Here is a 13,043-nt window from a genome sequence, read left to right as displayed (position 1 = left end):
GTTGGGGCTGGGGGCTGTGGTTGGGGTCGATCGGTCCATGCAAATGTTCTGAGAGCGAGAGATAATCATGACTGATAGCTGTGCTTCTTTTTCCCCTCTCTTTCTTTTTTTCTCATTTTCTTGCTCTCCCTCGTTTGCATTCTGAAAAGTTGAAAGGGCAACTATCTGTCACACTGAATAATAACATGGAACAGTGTCACTGGATCAGAGAACCGAGTCGCTGGATCAGAGACACCGGAACATAGTCACTGGAACAGAGTCACTGGAACAGAGTCACTGGAACAGAGTCACTGGATCAGAGTCACTGGAACAGAGTCACTGGATCAGAGTCACTGGAACAGAGTCACTGGAACAGAACAGAGTCACTGGAACAGAGTCACTGGATCAGAGTCACTGGAACAGAGTCACTGGATCAGAGTCACTGGAACAGAGTCACTGGAACAGAACAGAGTCACTGGATCAGAGTCACTGGAACAGAGTCACTGGAACAGAGTCACTGGATCAGAGTCACTGGAACAGAGTCACTGGAACAGAACAGAGTCACTGGATCAGAGTCACTGGAACAGAGTCACTGGAACAGAGTCACTGGAACAGAGTCACTGGATCAGAGTCACTGGACAGAGTTACTGGAACAGAGTTACTGTCATTGTTCCGTTGTTTTCCTTCTCCTTTCTACTGTGTTGCATCTCATGCAGTCATCCCATGACATTGCTTTCTCCAAACCAGTGCTAGAACAGCACTAAGAGCCTGTAGAAAAAAAACATGATGAAGGTAAAGCTTTTCTATTTTTTTGTCATGTCCTTCTCTAGCTCTGGTCCAGGGCGATAGTGCACGTTCGGAGGCAGAGGCAACTCGTTGTTGTCGTCATGATGGACCAGAGCTAGTCCTTTTCTAGCTGTATAAAGAACCCCAGGCACCATGATGATGCCTATACAGAGTCCCAGTAGCATTCTCAATATGAATTGAACTCCTTATTTTAGTGGTGAATCAGGTGACTTTGTCTGGGGCTACAACAGCGATGTGTGCTGTTGGGGATAAGGGAGGACTGGAGTTGGGAACCACTGACCTATATAGGGTGCCATCTTGGATGCACAACGTAGCCTCTATTACTCATGTTAAATAAACCCCTCCAGATCAGTTGAACCTGTCAGAGTGAGACTTTTTTCCAAACCCGCCTTTTGTTTCTGTTTTTCTTTCTTAGTATCCTTGTGGTATGAGTTATGAGTGAGTATTTGTTTGCAATACTGCATCCCCTGTTTCCAGTTGCATTTATGTGGTTAAATGTTGCTCTATGTAATGTATCTAAACTACACAGCCAGCGCAGACACATAGCACCCAACACACCGCATCATTACATACTCAGATGTCATAGAAGGATATGGAACGGATTGTGTGCGTCCATTATGCCACCCAATACCCATACAGTGCATTACTTTTGACTAGGGACCATCGGGCTATGTAGGGAATAGGGTGCCATTTGGGACAAAGTCATTGATTCACAGCCTGTAGGCCAGTGGAGGCTTCTGAGGGGAGGACGGCTCATAATGGGGGGAACGAAGCGAATGGAATCGCATCAAACACATGGAAACCATGTGTTTGGTTTTGTTGATACCATTTCACCTATTCCGCTCCCGTCCTCCCCAATCAAGGTGCCACCAACCTCCTGTGATGTAGGTTAGCTTATATCCACTCATATCACACCCTGCAGACATCAACAATTCCAGGTAAATTTCACAGAGCTTTGCAGAATGCATAGAGTACACTTGTTCACTGTTAACCTTGCTTGGCTCCCCTTGTGTCCACATGGAGCTAAATATAAATGTCTGTCTGTATACTATTATTATCACCTGACCATGTGACTGTGAGCATCCCCCCCATAATGCTATTCTGTCAGAATGTGCACAGTTGAGGATCAACACTGGCCAACCCACGTCTGCCTGGTTCAATCACAACTGAACTGAGTCCCAAATGACACCATATTTCCCTTTATAGTGCACTACTTTTGACCATAGCCCTATGGGTAGTCTCTCTAGACATCTAGCTGTTGCCTATGGCCTGGTTTTCTAGACTACACTGTGGGTGCAATTTTGGGACTGAACCCAACTCCCACCTTCCTATCTATTTATAATCTGCCTAATAACATGACTCTAGAGGGATTGAATTTCATACCCCGCTCTCTTTCCGCCCTTCCCTCTCTTCTCTCTTCCACTTCCTCCCTTCCTGTCTCTTTCTAGAATCCTGGTGTGGTGTGTTGTGGGGGACACTGTCACTTCAGGAGGAGACCCCCAGAGAGGGAGGGGATGTCTATGTTTGTCCGTGTAAGCCTAATACTATCCACCATTTATGACATCATCAGAAGGTGCCTCCATGCCTTGGTGAGAGCAGTAGTAACACCAGAAGAAGAGAAGGGACAGTGGGCCATGGAGGAGCTGCTGACCCCCAGACAACATACTGCTAGGCAGATCAAGGCCCGTTTCCTGGAGGCCCTACAGACCAACAACGTAACGGAGGTCCTGGAGATACTGTACACCACCGACCTGGACATTGACACTGTGCTGGAGGTGGAGGACAAACGCATGGTCCTGGCCTCATACAAGCAAGGTAGGATTGGGGTTGTGCTAGTGAGTTTGGATTCCAGACTAGGGTTGTGCATTGTAGGAGTATGCAGGAACTAAGGTAAAGGCATGGTTGTGATTTCATTCACGCATGGTAAAGGTGAATACTGATATCACTGTTGACTGACTAATATAGGCCCCCATGTGTGGTGGGGGGTTTGATGCAACAGGGATATCACTTTGCATTGGTTTAACTCTATGCATGCCTGCATTAGATGATACTTTACTGGTACTGTATGTCTGACAATGCATATACTCAGGGCATTGAAAGCAGATTTGTGGCTAGGCTGCCTTGTTCTTTGCATTAGTTTAGATAGGGTGTGGTGGGTTATTTAATACAGGTGTCGAGGAGTAGTGTAGGATACCCCCCACTGGATGGCGCTAGAACTCCATCAGACCCACTTAGAGTACCCTGAGTAGAGTGATGTCCAGGGAGAGTTTCTAGAGTTGGAAAGGGCACAAGATGATTGACTTTCTTGTTATTATTCTCCTCGTGCATACCGTTATATTCACTCATGTTCTTTGTGCCACCTTATATAATAACGCTAAGTAAAGGCTCCCGAGTGGCGCAGCGGTCTAAGCCACTGCATCTCAGTGGTAGAGGTGTCACTACAGACACCCTGGTTTGAATCCAGGCTGTATCACAACTGGCTGTGATTGGAAGTCCCATAGGGCGGTGCACAATTGACCGGTGTAGGCCGTCATTGTAAATAAGAATTTGTTCTTAACTGACTCGCCTAGTTAAAATACAACAGTTACCCCTGTTATTAGTCAAGGTAACAACCGAATGTGCAAAAGGCATTCAGACACTCTTGGTGGAACATTTTCATTTTAGTAATTTAGGAGACGCTCTTATCCAGAGCGACTTACAGTTAGTGCATTCACCTTAAGATTTACTACATGACCAAAAGTATGTGGACACCTGCTCGTCGAACATCAGATTCCAAAATCATGGGCATTAATATGGAGTTGGTCCCCCCTTTGCTGCTATAACAGCCTTCACTTTTCTGGGAAGGCTTTCCACTAGATGTTGGAACATTGCTGCGGGGGGTGCTTCCATTCAACCACAAGAGCATTAGTGAGGTTGGGCACTGATGTTGGACGATTAGGCCTGGCTCGCAGTCTGTGTTCCAATTCATCCCAAAGGTGTTCGATGGGGTTGAGGTCAGGGCTCTGTGCAGGTCAGTCAAGTTCTTCCACATCGATCTTAACAAACCATTTCCGTATGGACCTCGCTTTGTGCACGGGGGCATTGTCATGCTGAAACGGGAAAGGGCCTTCCCCAAACTGTTGCCACAAAGTTGGAAGCACAGAATCGTCTAGAATGTCATTGTATGACACAGTGTTAAGATTTCCCCTCACTGGAACTAAGGGGCCTGGCCCGAACCATGAAAAACAGCCCCAGACCATTATTCATTCTCCACCAAACTTTCCGATTTCCAAACTGCGTTTGGAAGCAACATCAGCACAAGAACTGTTCTCCTGGCATCCGCCAAACCCAGATTCATCTGACGGACTGCCAGATGGTGAAGCATGATTCATCATTCCAGAGAATGCATTTCCACTGCTCCAGAGTCCAAAGGTGGCGAGCTTTTTACCACTCCAGCTGACGCTTGGCATTGCGCATGGCTGCTTGGCCATGGAAACCCATTTCATGAAGCTCCCGACGAACAGTTCTTGTGCTGATGTTGCTTCCAGAGGCAGTTTGGAACTCAGTAGTGAATGTTGCAACCAAGGACAGATGATTTTTACTCGCAACGCCCTTCAGCCCTCGGCGGTATTTTTGGCCACCGATTTGCGGATTATTATTATTATTATTTTTTTATATAAATATTTTTTAACTAGGCAAGTCAGTTAAGAACACATTCTTATTTTCAATGATGGCCTAGGAATGGTGGGTTAACTGCCTTGTTCAGGGGCAGAATGACAGATTTTTACCTTGTCAGCTTGGGGATGCAACTAGTCCAACGCTCTAACCACCTGCTTTACATTGCACTCCACGAGGAGCCTGCCTGTTACGCGAATGCAGTAAGAAGCCAAGGTACGTTGCTAGCTAGCATTAAACTTATCTTATAAAAACAATCAATCAATCAATCATAATCACTAGTTAACTACACATGGTTGATGATATTACTAGTTTATCTAGCCTGACCTGCGTTGCATATAATCGATGCGGTGCGCATTCGCGAAAAAGGTCTGTCGTTGCTCCAACTTGTACCTAACCATAAACATCAATGTCTTTCTTAAAATCAATACACAAGTATATATTTTTAAACCTGCATCTTTAGTTAATATTGCCTGCTAACATGAATTTCTTTAAACTAGGGAAAATGTGTCACCTCTGCAACAGAATCAGGGTATATGCAGCAGTTTGGGCCGCCTGGCTCGTTGCGAACTGTGAAGACTATTTCTTCCTAACAAAGACAGCCGACTTCGCCAAACGGGGGATGATTTAACAAAAGCGCATTTGTGAAAAAAGCACAATCGTTGCACGACTGTACCTAACCATAAACATTAATGCCTTTCTTAAAATCAATACACAGAAGTATATATTTTTTAACCTGCATATTTAGCTAAAAGAAATCCAGGTTAGCAGGCAATATTAACCAGGTGAAATTGTCACTTCTCTTCCGTTCATTGCATGCAGAGTCAGGGTATATGCAACAGTTTGGGCCATCTGGCTCGTTGCGAACTAATTTGCCAGAATTTTACGTAATTATGACATAACATTGAAGGTTGTGTAATGTAACAGGAACATTTAGACTTATGGATGCCACCCGTTAGATAAAATACGGAACGGTTCCGTATTTCACTGAAAGAATAAATGTGATAGTTTCCGGATTCGACCATATTAATGACCTAAGGCTCGTGTTTCTGTGTGTTATTATGTTATAATTAAGTCTATGATTTGATAGAGCAGTCTGACTGAGCAATGGTAGGTAGCAGCAGGCTCGTAAGCATTCATTCAAAATAGCACTTTTGTGCGTTTTGCCAGAAGCCCTTCGCAATGCATTGCGCTGTTTATGACTTCAAGCCTGTCAACTCCCAAGATGAGGCTGGTGTAACCGATGTGAAATGGCTAGCTAGTTAGCCGGGTGCGAGCTAATAGCGTTTCAAACGTCACTCGCTCTGAGACTTGGAGTGGTTGTTCCCCTTGCTCTGCATGGGTAACGCTGCTTCGAGGGTGGCTGTTGTCGATGTGTTCCTGGTTCGAGCCCAGGTAGGAGTGAGGAGAGGGACGGAAGCTATACTGTTACACTGGCAATACTAAAGTGCTTATAAGAACATCCAATAGTCAAAGGTATATGAAATACAAATCGTATAGAGAGAAATAGTCCTATAATTCCTATAATAACTACAACCTAAAACTTCTTACCTGGGAATATTGAATGTTAAAAGGAACCACCAGCTTTCATATGTTCTCATGTTCTGAGCAAGGAACTTAAACGATAGCTTTCTTACATGGCACATAATGCACTTTTACTTTCTTCTCCAACACTTTGTTTTTGCATTATTTAAACCAAATTGAACATGTTTCATTATTTATTTGAGGCTAAATTGATTTTATTGATGTATTATATTAAGTTAAAATAAGTGTTCATTCAGTATTGTTGTAATTGTCATTATTAAAAATAAAAAAATCGGCCGATTAATTGGTATCGGCCTTTTTTGGCCCTCCAATAATCGGTATCGGCGTTGAAAAATCATAATCGGTCGACCTCTAGTAGGGACTCTGCTGTCCAAGCTTCAGGGGGAAGCTGGTTCCACCATTGGTTGCCAGGACAGAGAAGAGCTTGGACTGGGCTGAGTGGGAGTTTCCCTCCCGTAGGGGTGGGAGGACCAAGAGGTGGCAGACCGTAGTACTCTGGTTGGGGTGTAGGGTTTTTGCAGAGCCAGAAGGTAGGGAGGGGCAATTCCTCTTGCTGCTCCGTAGGCAAGTACCATGGTCTTGTAGTGTATGTGAGCTTCAACTGAAGCTGATGGCACAAGCGGGGAGCCAGCAAACAGCAAGTTGCAGTAGTCCAGATGGGAGATGGCAAGTGCCTGGATTAGGATCTGAGCCAATTCTTGTGTGAGGTACTGTCGTACTCTACGGATGTTGTACAGCATGAACCTGCATGAGCGAGTCACTGCTTTGATGTTTACAGAGAATGACATGGTGTTGTCCAGGGTCAAGTCAAGGTTATTTGCACTCTGGGAGGGGGACACTGGAGTTGTAAATTGTGATGGAAAGGTCTTGTAGCGACAGGCCTTCAACCGGGAAGAAGAGCAGCTCCGTCTTGTTGAGGTTGAGCTTGAGGTGGTGGCCTGACATCCAAGCTGAGATATCTGCCAGGTACGCAAAAATGTGTGTTGCCACCTGGGTGTTAGAAGGGGGAAGGAGAAAAGTAGTTAAGTGTCATCTGCATAGCAATGATAGGAGAGACCATATAGAGAGAAGAGGAGAGGGCCTAGAACCGTGCCCTGAGGGACACCAGTAGTGAGAGTACATGGTGCAGACACAGATCCTCTCCACGTCACCTAGTAGGAGCGGCCTGCCAGGTAGGATGGAATCCAAGAGTGTGCAGAGCCAAAGATGTCCAGCCCTGAGAGGGTGGAGAGGAGGATCTGATGGTTCACGATGTCGAATGCAGAAGATAGATCTAGGAGGATGAGAACAGAGGAGAGATAATTCAGCTTTGGCAGTGTGGAGATCCACCGTTACACAGAGGGGTCGAGTGTACCTTTAAAATGGTGTAAAATAGTCGTATGTTTGAGAAATTAAAATGATGATATTTTTGCTGTTTTGTATTTCGCGCCATGCTATTTCACTGGCTGTTGAATAGTGTGGGACGGTCACGTCCCACCTAGCCCAGAGAAGTTAATGATTGTAAAAAGTTAATATTTGTAATGTTTTTTTCACTACTCTAGGTTTCTGGTTGCCAGACTACAAGCTAGAGTGTTCTTGGGCGATGGCCCTCCACGTCTGTGTAATGTACAACTACCTGGAGACAGCCCTGGTGCTGCTGCAGAAGGGAGCGGCGGTTAACAGGAAGCCCAATGGGAAGACCCCGCTTCACGTGGCCTGTACGGTCGCCCACGGCGACTGTGTGGCCCTGTTATTGGGCCACGGGGCGAGGGTCAACAGCCTGTCTCTGAGTGGACACACACCACTACACTACTGTATAACTAAAGAGTCTGTGGACTGTGCCAAGCAACTCATCCTTAATGGTGAGAATGGATGGAGATTAAATAAAACTGTTCAGTGCAGGTAAAATCATGTAATTTTGAGGTTGCCATGTCTTTGGATATGCAAAATCATATGATTAAGTAGGCCTACTATACTTATGCATTTTCTATCTCCCTGCCTCCTTCCCTCCCTACCTCCAGGGGGCAATGTGAACAAGCCCAGTCAGAGCAAAGACGAGGACACACCTTTACACACGGCAGCCCGCCTGGGCATCCCTGAGCTGGTGGCTCTCTACATCTCCCACGGGGCCCAGGTGGACGCGGTCAACTCCCTCCAGGAGACGCCCCTGATCACTGCAGCATTCTGGGCCCTGGACATCCGTGAACAGACCTACAGCGAGAACCACCACCTGGTCTGCCGCATTCTGCTGGACCACGGCGCAGGTGAGGTAAAACGGATTGGTGTTCTGGGTCACTCCTAACAGATTTTTATTTAATTTTTTAATTTCACCTTTATTTAACCAGGTTGAGTACAAGTTCTCATTTACAACTGCGACCTGGCCAAGATAAAGTAAAGCAGTGTGACACAAACAACAACACAGAGTTACACATGGAATAAACAAACATACAGTCAATAACACAATATAAAAAAATCTTTATACAGAACTGGAAGGAAAGGCTGCCAAAGGAGGAATAGGCTTTTTTACGAGGGTATGTTTGGCAGCATGAGTGAAGGATGCTTTGTTGTGAAATAGGAAGCCGATTCTAGATTTAATTTTGGATTGTAGATGCTTAATGTGAGTCTGGAAGGAGAGTTTACAGTCTAACCAGACACCTAGTTAGTTGTAATTCTCCACATATTCTAAGTCAGAACTGTCCAGAGTAGTGATGCTGGACGGGTGGGCAGGTGCGGCCAGCGATCGGTTGAAGAGCATGCATTTAGTTTTACTTGCATTTAAGAGCAGTTGGAGGCCACGGAATGAGAGTTGTATGGCATTGAAGCTCGTCTGGAGGTTAGTTGACACAGTGTCCAAAGAAGGGCCAGAAGTATACAGATGAGGTCTGGGGCCGTACTGTATGTATCAAGCATCTCAAAGTAGGAGTGCTGATCTAGGATCAGGTCCCCCTTGTCCATGTTGTCTTATTGATTGTAATCTTAAAACCCCTTAGAGTCGATGTCCGTGCCCCCGCGGAAATTGAATTAGAATAATTAAAAAATGTGTCAGTTTAAGCTAGAGATATCTGTTTTTTGCATTGGATGCATCTCAATCCACTGTATCCGTCTATGTCGGCCTTCTGCATCTACGGTGAAAGGTGACAGAGCTAGAGCAGTGTTTGTCAGACCATGAGACAACCCGAAAATCAGTCTTCTCACAGCCAATCTGCCAACTTCTGTCTGTAGTGTTCGGACAGTGTGGGCTACACACCCCTCTGTGGAAAGGTGAGACTCTCACGAACACGTACATGTCGGTTGCCGACAGACCTCACAAGACTCGTCTCAAGGTCCCCGGTACCAGCTGAAAAAATGTATGGAAGTATATATGGAGTGCCAAAAATAAGGCATAGGACAGATACTTCAGAACAAACTTCCTTCAGATTTTTGGGGGGACTATCTGTTCCATGTAGTGAATCTGTTAGTCAATGCGTTTGTGTAATTGTTTTATTCTTCAAGGCGTCTTAAAATTCAAAATCAAATAGCTAAATGATCCTTGGTATGACATTCTTAAAACATTTCCATATAGCTTAGTAGAACCCTACCCCCTCTCAAGGCTTAGACAGGGCTTAGACTCTTATGGGTTAACAGCAAAACTGATCCTAAATCAGCACTTCACTCTGAAACACTTGATACGGCCCCTTATAAGGCTTGGATTTACATCATGGTTCACCTCGTCAGATGCATTATCATCGTCAGGATGCAAAACGACTTTGTCTGTGTCTCATCCCACCCCTACAGAAGGCCTCAAAATCATATCTTCCAGGCATTTGCCTAGGTAATTGTGTATGCTAATTACTGGTAGAAAAAAAAGGAGGCAAACTACATTACTGTTAACCCTTTGTTGGTTCCAGTTCCTAACTCATTGTTGGTTCCAGGCCCTAACCCTTTGTTGGTTCCAGGCCCTAACTCTTTGTTGGTGCCAGGCCCTAACTCTTTGTTGGTTCCAGGCCCTAACCCTTTCTTGGTTCCAGGCCCTAACCCTTTCTTGGTTCCAGGCCCTAACCCTTTGTTGGTTCCAGACCCTAACCTGTATGAAGACGACTATAAGACAGCCCTGCACAAGGCCTCCTGGAACTGTGACCATGTGCTGATGCAGATGCTGCTGGAGGCGGGGGCGGACACTACGACCATGGACATCAACGGCTGTGAACCCATCCAGTACGTCCTGAAGGTCACCTCCGTCAGGCCCATGGCCATCCCTGAGCTCTGTTACCAGCTGCTGCTCAACTTCGGAGCTCCACGGGTCTACCCGCCGCAGTTCCACAAGGTAGGGAAAGACTTTGGAGGTCATTAGAGATACTCGCCGGAGTTCCACAAGGTAGGGAGAACACTTTGGTGGTCAGCAGAAATACCTGCTGGAGTTCAATGGTGTAAAGTACTTACGTAAAAATACTTTAAAGTACTACTTAAGTTGTTTTTTGGGGGTATCTGTACTTTACAATATATATTTTTGACAACCTTTACTTCACTACATTCCTGAAGAAAATAATGTACTTTTTACTCCATACATTTGCCTTGACACCCAAAAGTACTTGTTACATTTTGACAGGAAAAAAACTGAAATTCACACACTTATCAAGAGAACCTCCTTGGTCATCTCTACTGCCTCTGATTTGGTGGACTCACTAAACACACATGCATTGTTTGTAAATTATGTCTCAGTGTTGGACACTGCAAGATTCACAAAAAATAAATGTTTTTGTTAAAAAATTCTAGCCTGTCTATGGGTAACAGGGTTGACATGTTATGCTCGACCTGCTCAGTGTTCCACCACAAAACAACAGAAAATGTCCAAAAAGAGTAGAATCAGCTCACCTACTTTTACACTAGGATTTGACTATTAGATGTTCAATGTTTCTTTTGGAAAACTAATTTAAAAAATGTATAGTTTCACCATAAAATGAGGGACAGACATTTTATGTGATTAGATTAATCGCTAATCACATGGAATAATAATATTTGGAAATAACTAGGGCAATGATGGTGAAAACTTGTTGTACAATGTTGGTGTTAAGTGGGTTCAAATCTTCCTAGAAGTTACAGAGGGACATGTAACAAATTTGGCAGGCTTTTAAAATTCTAAATTGGTGCACAATTTCCACTTAAAATATCAAAGGAATGCAAAAGGTACTAATTTGGTGGAACGACCCATTTGTCTAACTCTGTAGGTGTTGCAGGCCTGCCATGAGTGTCCCAATGCAGTGGAAGTCATGATGAACTCATATGAGTGTATCAAACCCACCAACAAGTGGAGATCATCCATTCCTGACGCCTCCTACAAGGTAACTTTGCAGTATTATAAAGTTAAACAAACTGAAATGTTGCTGACTTAGTTGCACACTAATCAGGACCAGTCTGAGACACATTTAATATGATATCATCACCCCAAAGGGATTATGCACTGACATTCATTTACGCGTATTCTCCATATTATAGTGAATTTAACCCGGGTCCAGTGACTGTCAACCCAACACGTTAGTCGTTACGCCCAGAGATCCAAACCTTTTGACAAGGTGTTGGGTTAAGGTCGCTGTGTGTTGGGTTAAGGACGCTGCAATAGGTTTCTGTTTTGTTTCTCCAGCAACATGAGGAATTCTATGAGTCCATGTTTGCTGTGTGCTCCAACACTCCTCGTTGTCTGATGCACCAGGCCCGGTGTGCTGTCAGGAGGGCTATGGAGAACCGCTGTCACTCTGGGGTAGGAACCCTCCCCATACCTCCCCCCATCCAGAGATACCTGCTACTGGAACCTGAGGGGACCTTCTATTGATGATCTACCTTTAGAGAACAGCTGCCCTGAGTGATACACGAGAGACAGTATCTGATGCTATTGGTAGTACTATAGATGGAGGGTAGTTTAGGTTAGTTAGTACTTAGCTAGGTGCACAGGTATACAGCACACTGCCACTTCCACACTCTATCCCTAGGTGGCAGCAGCAACCAGGTCAGGTGCTGAGCTCTGCCAGGAAGCCTCGATAAACAGTGGATTGCTCACAGGTGGGGGCAATAAGGGACTGCAGGTGATTGCAAAGAGGGAGATTGGCCAGCCAGCGTTTGTGTAAAAACTTGAAGGCCTTTTGTATATTATTTTGTATATCACTACTTGAACGAATACCAACCACAAGTATAGAGTTGAGACAGAGATCGACCTGAACCTGGTAAGTTTGCTGTCTCCTCGGGCACATGTGTTCAACACCTGGCCCGTTTAGTCTTTCTTCTCATGTTAATGCACACATTTAGACAGGTTACACATCATTTAGCCAGGCCTAGGACCCCTAGACATAGAGTGTAGTGATAAATGAAGTCTGGCCAGGTGCTAACACTATCACTTAGGTCCATTGAAACAGGAAATAAAAAAACTGTACTAAGAGATGCTGCTGTTGCTGAAAGTGGAACCAAAAGAGATGATGATAGCACTGCCTAGCAGTCGAGACTAACACTGGGTCAAACACACTGACTGGATATCTAGATCTTACTGTAGACTCCAGTCTATTGTGATAATGACATATGAGGACATTGGTCTTCTTTAGCCCGACGTGGTGGATGAATGGATGTACCAGTCTGACAGCTGAAGCTTCTTTCAGACATTAATACTGGATGTCCTGGTCTATGATGTCACCTGTTGGTGTGACACCAAGGATCCACTGCAGCACTGACTGACTTCAAGCTGTCTGACTCCCTCCCTTCCCTCTCCCACCCTTCCCTTCCCTCTCCCACCCTTCCCTTCCCTCTCCCTTCCCTCTCCCTTCCCTTCCCTCTCTCTCCCCTCTCCCTTTTTATATTTTTCTCCTTCCTCCCCTCTCTCTGCTCCCCCTCCCTTCCTCCTTCTCTTTCTTTATCACTTCCCCCCTTCTCCCTCCCTCTCTCTGTGTGGGTAACCCCATGACTCACCACTGCAGAGTGGATTTCACCCAGCAACCAGCGCACCCTGCTCTCACGCGCTCCTTTCAAAAGGACAAATACTTGGCAGTTCACTCAAGACATTTCTCAGTGTGTTTCCATTCACTTGATAGTGCTGACAGTGTGTTGCACAGACATCATCA

At 45.2% G+C, this 13,043-nt stretch overlaps 1 protein-coding gene across 3 annotated transcripts; it reads left to right on the top strand.

Annotated features, from left to right (window-relative positions):
• The first annotated feature begins 15 nt into the window (after positions 1-15).
• On the top strand, positions 16-12,739 carry asb4 (ankyrin repeat and SOCS box containing 4). 3 transcript variants are annotated; one of them, XM_029732598.1, is made up of 6 exons: positions 16-2,601; positions 7,527-7,826; positions 7,986-8,228; positions 10,020-10,267; positions 11,169-11,282; positions 11,582-12,739. In XM_029732598.1, exons 1-6 carry the CDS (start codon positions 2,301-2,303, stop codon positions 11,768-11,770), a joined length of 1,395 nt encoding a protein of 464 aa, XP_029588458.1. In that variant the 5' UTR covers positions 16-2,300; the 3' UTR covers positions 11,771-12,739. The 3 variants fall into 3 exon arrangements, with proteins under 3 accessions (XP_029588458.1, XP_029588457.1, XP_029588456.1); XM_029732597.1 differs by having other exon boundaries at positions 9,996-10,267; positions 11,178-11,282; XM_029732596.1 differs by having other exon boundaries at positions 9,996-10,267.
• The last annotated feature ends 304 nt before the right edge of the window (positions 12,740-13,043 follow it).

This window comes from Salmo trutta, chromosome 34 (assembly GCF_901001165.1).
Source record: "Salmo trutta chromosome 34, fSalTru1.1, whole genome shotgun sequence".
NCBI lineage: Eukaryota > Metazoa > Chordata > Actinopteri > Salmoniformes > Salmonidae > Salmo > Salmo trutta.
The sequence above is the reverse complement of the archived record's forward strand: the minus strand, read 5'-3'. Positions and strand labels throughout refer to the sequence as shown.

Bases quoted from the DNA above. Each gene is read 5' to 3' on its own strand.
- asb4 (XM_029732596.1), top strand. From the start codon at position 2,301: ATGTCTATGTTTGTCCGTGTAAGCCTAATACTATCCACCATTTATGAC. The intron at 2,602-7,526 runs GTAGGATTGGGG...TCACTACTCTAG, and splicing joins CCTGGCCTCATACAAGCAAG to GTTTCTGGTTGCCAGACTAC. The intron at 8,229-9,995 runs GTGAGGTAAAAC...TCTTGGTTCCAG, and splicing joins TCTGCTGGACCACGGCGCAG to GCCCTAACCCTTTGTTGGTT.